The sequence below is a fragment of the Chiloscyllium punctatum genome, chromosome 5, assembly GCF_047496795.1.
Source record: "Chiloscyllium punctatum isolate Juve2018m chromosome 5, sChiPun1.3, whole genome shotgun sequence".
Lineage (NCBI taxonomy): Eukaryota > Metazoa > Chordata > Chondrichthyes > Orectolobiformes > Hemiscylliidae > Chiloscyllium > Chiloscyllium punctatum.
Window position 1 is genome coordinate 90,239,030 of NC_092743.1, and position 14,193 is coordinate 90,253,222.

A 14,193-nucleotide genomic window follows, 5' to 3' on the forward strand; every position below is an offset into this window, starting at 1 on the left:
GTAATCTAGAACCCCAGGTTAATATTCTGGCGATATGGCTTCAAATCACACCATGGTAAATGGTGAAGTTTAATTCTGAAATCTGGAATAAATCTGCTCAATGAAGTAAAGATCCTATCGGTTCACTAATGTGCTTGAGGGAAGGAAATCTTCACAGTTCGCTCTACCTCAATGTATTTTCTCTGTACAGTTATATAACCGAAAAAGCGAGTGTGAGGATCTCGTATAGTATTCTTTTGAATAATTAAACATGTTAGCTTTGGTGTCATCCTCATGTGAAGCAGAGATTATACTTTCGTGTAAGATGTGAATTGCTTTCTTTTAAAGCTTATTGGTAATCCTTCTTCATTAATCTATATTGGCCTCCTATTACATATTTATGTGTCATCCTTTCATGAGTGTTTACCCATCCTTATTTATGTGTCCATTTTGTACTGTGTTAGTGCTATACTTCTTTGACATCAAGTTTAAGGAAAATTTCAATCCTCCTCAGTGATCAATGGGAACACACTTTCATCACTTTCATCAATCCAGTTTCAGTGAATCAAGGTGACATTGTGTGTCTATATAGTATTTTTAATATACGATGACATTCCAACATATTTCATATTAACTTTCAGTGATTCATATACAAGGGAGTTCTCTGAATACCAACACTTTCTAGCTAGCTTTTCCCTACTTAAGAAATGTTTTGTTTCAATGTTTTTCTGTTGGAGTGGATACTTCACAGTTCTCTACTTATTCTACTCACTTGTTCTTTTAGAACTTGTGCGTAATTCAGCCACCTCTAAGTAGCAATACTTGTTTTTTTATACGATCTAAGTATATTCTTGTTTTATGTAGGTGAGGAGGTGATCTCACATGAACACCTGGCTTTAAAGGTGTTACATTATTGGTCAGAAATTCCTGGTGCTGGATATAAATTGGTTCCTGAACACATTGAAACACGCCCTCTCTACCACTTGGATAAACCGGGCATGGAACAGGTAATTTCACCGGACTAGCTGGACAAAGCTCTTAATTGCTGAGAAATGAGAGCTGCAACCATTACATGACATGTTCATCTTATATAATCTACCTCCATAATGACAAATTCTTACACCTTGATGTGTGTTTAATGCATGAACTTCCTAAAACTTTCATGAATTATTGGGAACTAAAAAAATTGTGTTTTTTATCAGGCAGTATTACAACCATGAATAGACTAAACTCCATTCCGAGCTCAGCATGCACTATTTTGTTAGATCTCTTGTGGTATATTACTAGTGTCCCTGCCTCTGAAGCAATAGGGCTGGGTTCAAGTTTGGCTTTTTCCAGAGGTGTGCAATAATATCTCTGAATAGTTTAATTGTTTTGATAACTGTCTGTTTGAGATTTTGGGTTGCTTCATTTATAAATGGATAAGGGTCATTATCTTGGTCAGTGACAATTAGATGTTTCTTCAAGCTGCACAATTTTAAGTTACTTAACAACAAGAAGTTGTTTTATATTGGACCATTAGCGTGGTAAAATGCTGGAAAACACTTCATTGAGGCAGTCTCAAATAGACGTTGATGTCGAACTACATATTCTGCTTGGTTAAAGCAATGGGCTTTAAACTGTATCATAAAGGAAGAGAGAGTGGTAAAACAACAGAGGTATCAGGTGGGAACTCCAGAGGCTTATTCAAAGGCTTGGAGTGAGTGAAGGAAATTGAAAATATGTAAGAAGTCAGAATTGGATGACTGCAGAGGGTGACAAGTTGTCAGACTAGGAAATTACAGAGATAGGAATAAGAATTTTAAATTGGAACACTGTGGGATGATATCCCAATGCTTTGTGCAACGTTCCTGTTGCTTGGCTTTAGGTACAATGACAAAACTTACTTGTTGTTTTTCACTTAGAAACATATTTAATCATCAGTTCATGTTCCAGATGATTCATTGGTTTTGGTCAAGTATGTATTGTAATTAATTTTGGAAATAAATTTGTCCCACACAGTTTGTTGAGAAACAACATGCAGCTCTTTGGGAAATATACATCCACCCAAATATATAAATTCATCACAAAGATATTAGTTGATTCCTAGTGGCAATGAATCCATCTCCTCATGCCCAGGTTTGTTAACTTATGCTTGTAGTGTATTCCTGCTCGCTTGGCTGTGTGGTAGAGTTCTCACCTTCCTATTCAACCAAAATCACTAAAAGCTGCTTGCCTATTATTTGTGACATGTTAATTGCACAAAAAAATTGGCTGCTGCACTTGTTGACAAAATTGCATTGGCTAATATTCAAAAGCAACAAATTAGCTACGCTGTGCTTTGAGTCTTTCTGTGGACACAAAAAGGCAGCATCTGACTGCAAGGTTTTTTTCCTTTAATTTGAAATTTGGCTATAATCAAAACCCATTCAGAACCTGGTGCAATTCATCAACCAGATACAAAAGTGAGGGGCTGAATTTAAGTGCAAATCTGTGAAAGATGTGGAATTCTAAAGGGTAGTCTGTTTTTTCTTTTAGAATGGAATTTTGACCATATTGGAAACTTATCATAATTTTCTGTCCTTTTTAACATCTTGAAACAATTGCAGAAACTTTCAACTTTGGAGATGCTAAAAAAATGGATCAGTTGCCTAATATGAAAGGGAAATAAGGTGGAGATATTCATTGGAGGGACATTCTAATATCACTTGCTTAGGTTGTCCTTCCCTGCTTTCAAAAGCAAGATGTCTTCAACAACCTCTCTTGAGGCCACAGTCTAATTCTGCATTTTTCAATCTTGTGTTGCTAATGTAATCATCACTTAAGCATCGTGTTAAATTTTATGGAAACACGTTACTGCTTGGTCAATTTCAAGTTTCTGATAATCCTCCAGGGCCGTATCCAGATGTGGGTGGACATGTTTCCAATGGACATGCCTCCTCCTGGTCCTGCTGTTGACATATCACCTCGTAAACCAAAAAGGTAAGAGCTGAATTCTAGTTGGAACGCAAGCACCATATTATTTGTAAGACGGTTTGTAAGAACAGTGTCCTGCTATATGTCTGTAATTTATTATTTAAAAGGATATTAAACTTTATTTAGAGCCATTCATCTCATTAAATTATTTGATCTTACCGTGAAAGCTCCCCGCTCTTTTATTCCGCTCTTCAGAGCACCCCGTACTCATTTAATTCTATGACCTTAACTGATACGGTATATCCAGATTATCAAATTGACATCAAATCAAATTATATGCAATTTTAAAAATCATCCACTTTGAAACAAAACATTCTAAAGAATACTTCTGAAATCATTTGTGCCTTACCGCAGTGAGACCTTGGCCAATAGTGGAATTGAGGGCTTCAAATTATTTCTTAGACTTTTACGTTGTTATATTCTTCTTCTTCGGATCCTTTTATAATGGAATATACTGGGGAAATGGATACTATTGGCCTGATATTACACTCGGTTGAGGACAAATTTATTTTCAAGGTTTCTCGGCCCAGATTTTGAGATCAATGGTCTCAATGGATCGATAAAGCTTCCTGGATAAACTGACCTGGAAGTAATCTCTCTGCAAAGATCTGGTGATAAAGGACTGCAGCAGCTAGTCCAATCAGATGGCTGGAAACCTCAAAGTGAAGGCACCGCAAGACTGGAATGAAAGCAATTGATAATTTAATGAACCATAGGTGGAAGGCCCTAAATTACAGTGGAGAAACCACACGTGATGGTCCATCAGTGCCCTGGAGATAGCTTCCCTTCTCCTGCTTTGTGTCATGGGGAGTCTCTAGTACTGCAAACCCCATTCCCAACTCTGTTGTTCAAAATGCAGGTGGCCCCATAAAATGGCTGCCTCCTTGAAGCAGGTGGCCACTATTCCATATAGCCCACTGCTGAGAAACATCCCCCTCTTGAAATGTGGTTGTAAAATTCAGGCCATGCTGTCTAAAGAAATAAGCTCGCCTATAATTTAGCACTTATGTGAAGCATTTGTGGTGAATGCCCGTGGGGATATTCCTTGATGGACTTTGATTGCAGGTACGAACTACGAATAATTATCTGGAATACAGAAGATGTCATCTTAGAAGATGAGAATTTTATTACCGGTCAAAAATCAAGTGACATCTACATCAAGGGGTAAGAGCTGCACATGGTTAATATTTGCTTTACTTAATTCAAAAGGAGTTTTATTAGAAACTGGGATTAAAATGTAGTTACAATTTTACCAACATTTTTCAGAATAGAATTATACAGTGCAGAAGAGCCCTTCATCCCCTGGGTCTGTACCGCTAAAAAAACACTAAATCTACACTAGTCCCACAATTCAACGTTAAACTAAGCATTCCATAGAACACTTGACCAGAAGCTCACCGAGAATCACAATTGTTCCTGGATGAGACCGGAATGAAGTAAGCTGTGATGATTTAATTAGGCAGGAGTCCAACAAGCAGATATTTACTGTCAAAATAAACTTCTCCCACCTCAGAAGTGAGGTCTTGTTCAGGCAGTGAGAATATTAAGGCACTTACATCCCATTAATTACACAACTTGCAGCAATTAACTTTACCTTCCCAATTAACCTCTGCCGAACTGAGATACTTCAGTAAGTGCATACGTGACAAGTTGGTCTTCGGCCTCCAGTCTGGGTAAGCTTTCCTGCCTTTTCTCCCTTGAACAAACATCATTAATGTTTTCTGTCTTCACTTTTGCTCCAAGCTCTGAAACTGTAGAAGGCATGTCCAAGGCAAGACGAATCCCTGTACCATTACAAATTCCTACCCCACTTTGTAGGGCTGAACCTAATTATACATACTTGGTGGTTGGAAAACAGGCTGGCTCCAACTTGGCAGAATATTAATAGATTCTGGATTAGTGGTGCTGGAAGAGCACAGCAGTTCAGGCAGCATCCAAGGAGCAGAACTGCTGTGCTCTTCCAGCACCACTAATTCAGAATCTGGTTTCCAGCATCTGCAGTCATTGTTTTTACCTAGAATATTAATAGATCCAAGGCAGCTTTGCCAAGAGCAAGAGATAATATGGAATGTCCAACTGCACTGTGTGGGAAGGACTGGGGCAGCAGTGATATCAAATAGTTGTACACAACCCACAGAGGCACTTCTACCTCTCCTGGACCCACAAAACATGCAAGTAAAACAACAAATAAATTAAAAATATATTTAAGTAATAACTTAAACTTATTTAAGGGTTCTTCTTTGGCTGCAGATCGCCATGTTGCATGTACAGCCCAGATTTGATTAAAATGGCAACAGATTGCCATTTATATTGTTGACCACTGACCGCTTGCAAAGCGATCTCTTGGCCTGCTCACATATCAAAAGAAGCTACTGCCTGAACCAATCAATATACTGTTGGCTGCAGGGCATGAGATCCAGGGGAAAGAGGATAGCAGCTAGGATGCTTGCTTAAACAGGGCATTGGACCACTTTCAAGTCACTAAGCCATTCCATTTAAGCCAATTGACTTAAAGTAAAGTCTAACCCTCTGACTTTCCAATGCTGGACACGATTGACTGCAGACCCTTCAAGGGATTCCAGCACAAAATTCCAGATGAGTCTTCTTTATGCTCTTTGCGAATCATCACACACTCAAAATAATCTAAATTTGTTCATGAAAATGTTGGAAAGTGGGAATGCAATCCAATTCTTCTCAAGACAAAGGAGCCATTATTCTCTCCCATGGTGTGAATCTGAGGTACAATTTTTTTTAACATTTCAAATTCATTTTTTTCTCTAGCTGGCTAAAGGGAAAAGAAGATGATAAGAAGGAAACAGATGTACATTACAACTCTTTGACTGGGGAGGGAAACTTCAATTGGCGTTTTATCTTTCCTTTCAACTACATACCTGCAGAGAAACAGATGGTTATAAGCAAAAGAGAGTCAATTTTTTCTCTGGATAAGACAGAACGTAAAGTCCCTGCAATCCTGATACTTCAAGTCTGGGATTTTGAAAGGCTTTCTTCTGATGACTTCTTAGGTAAGTCAGAAACTTGGAATGCTTCCATTTAGAGTCACAGAGATGTACTGCACAGAAACAGACCCTTTGGTCCAATAAGTCCATGTTGACCAGATATTCCAACCCAATTTAGTCCTACCTGCCAGCACCCGGCCCATATCCCTCCAAACCCTTCCCATTCATATACCCATTCAAATGCCTCTTAAATGTTGTAGTTGTACCAGCCTCCACCACTTCCTCTGGCAGCTCATTCCATACACGTACCACCCTCTGTGTGAATGAACCCTTTCAAGTTTCACAGCATCTTTCCAATAGGAAGGAGACCAGAATTGCATGCAATATTCCAACAGTGGCCTAACCAATGTCCTGTACAGCCACAACATGACCTCCCAACTCTTGTACTCAATAAGAATAGGGGAGTGGCAGATTGTTGATAAAACCCAGCCTATGATTTTCCAGCATAACCCCAAGGTAATATCTACTTCAGAAATTGCAAATGCTGCGAATCAAGGGTGTAAAAAAACCCAGCAAATCCTGGATGTATATATTTGAGCATCCTTATAAATAGGAAGACAGATTAATATTTTAGCTAATGGCTACAGAAATGGTGGTTGTTGACGTGAAGCCAGTTCAGTGAGTGTTTTTTGTGCCTGTTTCTTCTTTAGTTTTGGACCAAAATGGAAATCAAATTTGATCAGAGTCTAAAGTGGGGCAGAATTTTCATATTCTGAGTACAATGTTTGTAGTAGGTGCTTTGATTCCACATTTCATTGATTGAAAAACCTCTTGACTAATAACATACAATTGCACTTCTACAATTGGCTTCTGCATCTCTCTGCTGGGAAGAAAAGAAAGGCCTTTCACAGATTCCTGTTGAAGTACACCTCTGGCTCTTCTTAGTTCTTCATTAGTTCTCTACCTCTGGTTCAGCCACAACCTTTACATGGGTAAAGGGTAGGGCAAGGAGACATGTCCTAAATCCACCCTGCCTAAACTGATGGGAATACAGACTTTTATACACTGGAGTAGGGACCTATCAATACTGATAGTGGCGGCTCCAACGTTCATTCTGTCACATGGTTAACCAGGAATCTCTCCAGCTCTTGTCAATGCCATCGGTGTGTGTAAGAAGGATTTCTGGTGAACATTCAATCCGCTTGACTATGTTATGAACTCAGCTTCCTTGGTCAACAAATCCAGGGGCTCAGAGGTAGAAATGTGGCCCACTGCACCAGAAGACCAACTCCTCCTTGTTCATGTGTCTAAATCTCTGGAATGAATAAGTATATGGAGCCGATTTTCAGATTATTTTAAATATTTTTGAGAAAGGAGATGTTAAATAGTGATGTTCATTCCATTACAGACAAACCTCGATTATCCAAACGAGATGGTCGTGCACTATTTCATTCAGATAATTGATTATTTGGATTTTCGATTTGACCTTAAACAGGGGAAGCCATATTGATCTAACACTGTGCTCTACTGGAGAGATTGTTTAAATCTATCATTTTGATGAGTCTTTTATTTAAACAAACTAATCTTTGCATTCTGCAAATTGCAGGTTAAACTGAGAAGAACTAACCCATTATCATCACACAAATATATGGAATCCCATCATTAAGCAAGGTCCCGAACACCTCCTACGATCACAAGAGCATTTGTCAGTTTCCGTGAACTCAGTGTCACGATAGAAAGATAGAAGCACCATCTCGCACAGGCGTTTACTTTCTTGGCCATTATTTACATGTTTTTTTTTGAAAAGATGTGCAACTTCTACAGGCTGACATTCACAGAGAACTTATAAAAGAGCAGAGAAAGTTTACATGCAACTCACTTGTGCTCCCTTAACTCAGAAAGACAGAAACACCTCCTCGCACATGCGTTTACTTTCTCAGATATTTTTTTCATGAATGGCCCGGTAAAGTGACGGGAATACCCTGCAAAGTACTTACTTTTGCAAAGGGCTGTGTAACTACCCATTATCCAAAAAAATATCCAGTCACTGATGGTTAAGGTGCTTGTGTTTCTTTGTTTTTGCCAGCGTTTTCACATGTTCTTCAGTACCTGTACAGGTAAATTGAATACACTTACCTCTTTGATGTAACTTCTTCTGATAATCCAAAATTCAGATAATTGACATTTGGATAATCAATGTTTCTCTGTATTTTTCTAAGTTTGGATTTCATCTTCATTTTGTGATTGGCCTCCTGAGATTAGGTGACAATGTGTCAGTAAATAAAATAGTTCCATATTTCAGTTGTTTGAATTTGCGCTCAGACCTGACCATTCAGCTCATGTTGGTGGGGATGACACCACCTAGGAAATGTAACAACCCGTCTCACTCATCCTGCACCAACTTCTTTTATAACAATAGCATGGCGGCATTCTGCCTCACAGTGCCAGGGATGTAGGTTCGATTGCACCCTAGGGTGACTGTCTGTGTGGAGTTTGCACATTCTGCCTGAGTCTGCATGGGTTTACTCCCACAGTCCAAAGAGGTGCAGGTTAGGTGGGTTGGCCATGCTAAATAAGACTACAGCGTTCAGGGATGTGTTGGCTTGGTGGATTAGTCATGGGAAATACAGGGTCACAGGGATGGGATGCCCTTTGGAGGGCTGGTGTAGACTTGATGGGCTGAATAGCTTTACTGTAGCAATTCTATGAAGATGTGAAGAAGCAGGCAAAGTCGTCATAGTTCTGCTCTCTCATTAAAGGGAAATACTTGGTGATGAGTTTGACCTAAAGGTCACCTCAGCCAAGGTGTGAGGTTGAGAAGATATATGTTGGCAGTGACCTAAGACTATGCAGGAATTGAGTCCATGCTATCAGTATCACTCTGTATTGCAAACCAGCTAATCAGCCAACTAAGCTAACTGACCTCCTTGTGAAGGAACATGCATTACATCACACTTAAATAACTGCAATATTACTTTCTGTGTTGTTTCTGGGTCTAGAAGGAACCATGCAGTATAAAAAGAGGCCATTCTGCCTACTGGGCCTGAAGACTGTCCAACTAGTTCTACTTTCCTGTTTCTTCACCACAAAGTTTTCCTCTTAAAGGATTCATCTAATTCCTTTATTTAATCAGCTACTACCACGCTATTAGACGGTCCAGTCCAGATCATTGCAACATTTGTTTTCCCTTATGTGCTTCTGATTATGTGGAATTACTGGACAGAATTTAATGTAGGCAACTTGGGGATCACACATTGACTGGACAGCCAATTTAGCAAGCACCGTATTGTCCCATTTTAGCAGAGTCTGCCACATTGAGTGCCAATCCGGCAACGAACTGGGCAGCAGTGGACCTTCCCCGGGACTAAGGAAGTCCTGCCCACTGAGAGCTGCCAGTCAGTGAGTCCTTATCCTAATCCTATTGCAGCACCTCTCTGTTGCTCAGCAGCACCACCAAGACAATGACAGCACCACAATTGCGTGAGTCCAGGATTGTCAAGGGACTGAGATACAGGAGGGGACACATGGACTGGGGAAATACAAAGAGGCATATTGTTGACAGGGTCAGGTATGGCTGCCAGCAGCTTACCCAACCCCCACCCCCTTCCTTGTCCCCATATTATTTCCCACAACAAGGCACTGAGTGCTTTTGAATGAGACCCACCTCTCTACTCTGGGACCCACCTCCAAACATCCATGACAGAATTTGTTTTACAGACTTCATGTATAGCACTGCTGCCTCACAGCGCCAAGGACCTGGGTTTGATCCCAGTCTTAGGTGACTGTATGTGTAGAGTTTGCACATTCTTCCCATGTCAGTGTGGGTTTCTGCTGAGTACTCTGGTTTCCTACCACAGTTCAAAGATGTGCAGGTTAGGTGGATTAGCCAGAGTAAGTGTGGGATTATAGGGAAAGGATGGGGTCTTGGGTCTGGGTGGGATGCTATTTGGAGGGTTAATGCAGACTCGATGGGCTGAATGACCTCTTTCTGCACTGTCAGTATTCAATAAAAATGTCTGAGTGTTGGTGAAGCCTTGAAAAAATTTCATCAAACTTTCAGAAGCAAGTGAATTCTAAAATGCAATGAAACATTAATTATCTCTCAAAATCAAGACTTCTTTATTTCCAGTCAGCTGAGCAACATGAGCAGATAGCTACTAATTCATGTGCTATCCACCAAAGTGCCATGTGACTTCCTTAATGAGCATTAGCAGCAAATTTAAGTGGCCATTAACAATCCTCTGGGCAACCATTCATAGTGTAAGGTTCAGTTCCTTTATCAAGTTTATGTCTTGTGCTAAACACATTACTGCTTAAATGCCCATCTTGTTACTTGGAGCCTATTCAGCTCAAACTAGTTCATGCCTGTGATTATGGTCCACAAGAATCTCCTGGCTCACATCATCATCTACACTTTCAAGGTTAAAAATCACCCAACACCAGGTTAAAGTCCAACAGGTTTATTTGGAAGCACTAGCTTTCAGAGCGCTGCTCCTTCATCAGGTGGTTGATCCGAAAGCGAGTGCTTCCAAATAAACCTGTTGGACTATAACCTGGTGTTGTGTGATGTTTAACTTTGTACACCCCAATCCCAACACTGGCGTCTCCAAATCATGACTACACTTCTTCTATATTTTTCTATATTTTTCCCCTTCATGTACTTATCTGTCTTCTCCATGTGGTCTGCAGGGAAGCCCTCTTATCATTTGAAGTTATATTCTGCTCCTGTTAAAATGAATGGATAAAATTCATGACAGTGACAATGATTTATTTTTCTGCCCTATTTGATTCCAATCAGCAAAGGTAATTTTATAACGTAAGGGAATAGTTAACTGGTTTTTTCATGTTTGTTAGTGATATGCATCCACATAAAGCATGGATGCTTCGACTACTTTTGGAATATTGCCTGCAATTCTGGTCTCCCTACTATATGAAGGATGTTATGAATCTTGAAATGGCTCAGAAAAGATTTCCAAGGATGTTGCCAGGGTTGGAGGATGTGAGCTAACGGGAGAGGCTGAATAGACTGAGGCTATTTTCCCTGAGGCATCAAAGGCTGAGGGGTGACCTTATGGAGGCTTATAAAATCATGAGGGACATGCATAAGGTAAACAGACTAGAAGAGTATAAAGGAAGTAGGAGTATACTTAAGAGGGAAATCAGGAGGGCAAAAAGGGGACATGAGATTGCATTGGCAAATAGAATTAAGGAGAATCCAAAGAGTTTCTACAAATATATTAAGGACAAAATGGTAACTAGGGAGAGAATAGGGCCCCTCAAAGATCAGCAAGGTGGCCTTTGTGTGGAGCCACAGAAAATGGGGGAGATACTAAATGAATATTTTGCATCAGTATTTACTGTGGAAAAGGATATGGAAGATATAAACTGTAGGGAAATAGATGGTGACATCTTGCAAAGTGTCCAGATTACAGAGGAGGAAGTGCTGGATATCTTGAAATGGTTAAAGGTGGATAAATCCCCAGGACCTGATCAGGTGTACCTGAGAACTCTGTGGGAAGCTAGAGAAGTGATTGCTGGGCCTCTTGCTGAGATATTTGTATCATCGATAGTCACAGGTGAAGTGCCGGAAGACTGGAGGTTGGCTAACGTGGTGCCACTGTTTAAGAAGGGCGGTAAGGACAAGCCAGGGAACTATAGACCAGTGAGCCTGACCTCAGTGGTGGGCAAGTTGTTGGAAGGAATCCTGAGGGACAGGATGTACATGTATTTGGAAAGGTAAGGACTGATTAGGGATAGTCAACATAGCTTTGTGGGTGGGAAGTCATGTCTCACAAACTTGATTGAGTTTTTTGAAGAAGTAACAAAGAAGATTGATGAGAGCAGAGCAGTAGATGTGATCTATATGGACTTCAGTAAGGTGTTTGACAAGGTTCCCCTTGGGAGACTGATTAGCAAAGTTAGATCTCATGGAATAAAGGGAGAACTAGCCATTTGGATACAGAACTGGCTCAAAGGTAGAAGACAGAGGGTGGTGGTGGAGGGTTGTTTTTCAGACTCGAGGCCTGTGACCAGTGGAGTGCCACAAGGATCGGTGCTGGGCCCTCTACTTTTTGTCATTTACATAAATGATTTGGATGTAAGCATAAGAGGTACAGTAAGTACACCAAAATTGGAGGTGTAGTGGACAGCGAAGAGGGTTACCTCAGATTACAACAGGATCTTGATCAGATGGGCCAATGGGCTGAGAAGTGGCAGATGGAGTTTAATTCAGATAAATGCGAGGTGCTGCATTTCGGGAGAGCAAATCTTAGTAGGACTTATATACTTAATGGTAAGGTCCTAGGGAGTGTTGCTGAACAAAGAGACCTTGGAGTGCAGGTTCATAGCTCCTTGAAAGTGGAGTCGCAGGTAGATAGGATAGTGAAGAAGGCGTTTGGTATGCTTTCCTTTATTGGTCAGAGTATTGAGTACAGGAGTTGGGAGGTCATGTTGCAGCTGTACAGGACATTGGTTAGGCCACTGTTGGAATATTGCGTGCAATTCTGGTCTCCTTCCTATCAGAAAGATGTTGTGAAACTTGAAAGGGTTCAGAAAACGTTTACAAGGATGTTGCCAGGGTTGGAGGATTTGAGCTATAGGGAGAGGCTGAACAGGCTAGGGCTGTTTTCCCTGGAGCATCGGAGGCTGAGGGGTGACCTTATAGAGGTTTACAAAATGATGAGGGGCATGGATAGGATAAATAGACAAGGGATCCCCTGGGGTCGGGGAGTCCAGAACTATAGGTTTAGGGTGAGAGGGGAAAGATATAAAAGAGACCTAAGGGACAGCCTTTTCACGCAGAGGGTGGTATGTGTATGGAATGAGCTGCCAGAGGCTGGTACAATTGCAACATTTAAGAGGCATTTGGATGGGTATATGAAGAGGAAGGGTTTGGAGAGATATGGGCCGGGTGCTGGCAGGTGGGACTAGATTGGGTTGGGATATCTGGTCGGCATGGACAGGTTGGACCAAAGGGTCTGTTTCCATGCTGTTCATCTCTATGACTCTATGACAAGGTCTTTTCCCGGGGTGGGGGAGTCCAAAACTAGAGGGTATAGATTTAAGATGAGCGGGGAAAAATTTAAAAGGGGCCTAAGGGGTAACTGTTTTATGCAGAGGGTGGTGCATGTATGGAAAGAGCTGTCAGAGAAAGTGATGAAGCCTGGTACAACTACAATGGTTAAAAGGCATCTGGATGAGTATATGAATAGGAAGGGTTTTGAGGGATATGGGTCAAATGCTAACAAATGGGACTAGATTAATTTAGGATATCTGGTTGGCATGGACAAGTTTGACCATTGGGTTTTTTTTCCATGCTATACATCTGTATAACTCTATGACTCTATTCCTTTCCAATGATTCCAAATCTAAATGCTGCCACAAGTTAATTATTTTCACACTGTTTCTCTTGATTTTGGACATGGCTGTTCTGATCATGGAGAATATTGTAATGCTTGATAACTGTTGGGGAATAAATGGACTGAACATATGGAGGTGATTAAAAGAAGGAATGGCTACAATATTGATTACTTATCATTGTCCAGAACATGAAAAATCGATCCAATGTAAGCAGTGTCTCATGTGCGTTTTATTTTTCTAACACCTTTTTGTAGGATCTGTTGAACTTGATCTGAATGGATTTCCTCGTGGTGCCAAGTCAGCAAAGAAATGTGGCTTGGATATGATCGAAGAAAACTCCAAGACTAAACTTATTTCAATATTTCAGCAGAAGCGACTGCGAGGTTGGTGGCCTTTAGAAAAGTCGGGTGAACTCACTGTAAGTACAGTAATTCCAATCTGTTATAAATAACATTGAACTAAACTTCAACCATATTGGAGAAAGAAAATGGAGTCAGTAACATTCCTTTTCTCCTTTTGAGTTTGATTTATCCAGTGCAAGTCTCATGTCAGGTCTGAGTGAAATGTGCCAGGCAGTTTGTTTCTTGGAGGTACAAGCAATTTATAAGATGAAAGGGCTCAGAATTTGTCCTTAAAGTGGACAAATTGTCCTGATGAAGAGCTTATTCTTGAAACGTTGTCTCTCCTGCTCCTTGGATGCTGCGTGACCAGTGCCACACTTTTTGACTCTGATCTCCAGCATCTGCAAGGCAAAAGTGAGGACTGCAGATATTGGAAACCAGAGTTTAGATCAGAGTGGTGCTGGAAAAACACAGCAGGTCAGGCAGCATCCGAGGAGCAGGAAAATCGACGTTTCAGGCAAAAGCCCTTCATCAGGAATCCTGATTTTCCTTGGATGCTGCCTGACCTGCTGTGCTTTTCCAGCACCATTCTGAACTAAGCT

The 14,193-nt window shown here is 40.7% G+C and overlaps 1 protein-coding gene across 1 annotated transcript in view; it reads left to right on the forward strand.

The window, feature by feature from the left end:
- The window catches only part of fer1l6 (fer-1 like family member 6), a gene marked incomplete at its 5' end in the record, with an annotated part of 129,348 nt that overhangs the window by 102,378 nt on the left and 12,777 nt on the right, over nt 1-14,193 (forward strand). The window contains 5 exons of the mRNA XM_072569593.1: nt 844-986; nt 2,852-2,940; nt 4,000-4,098; nt 5,716-5,957; nt 13,505-13,668. Of these exons, the coding sequence (XP_072425694.1) occupies nt 844-986; nt 2,852-2,940; nt 4,000-4,098; nt 5,716-5,957; nt 13,505-13,668 (737 nt within the window). The remainder of the gene's footprint in view (nt 1-843; nt 987-2,851; nt 2,941-3,999; nt 4,099-5,715; nt 5,958-13,504; nt 13,669-14,193) is intronic.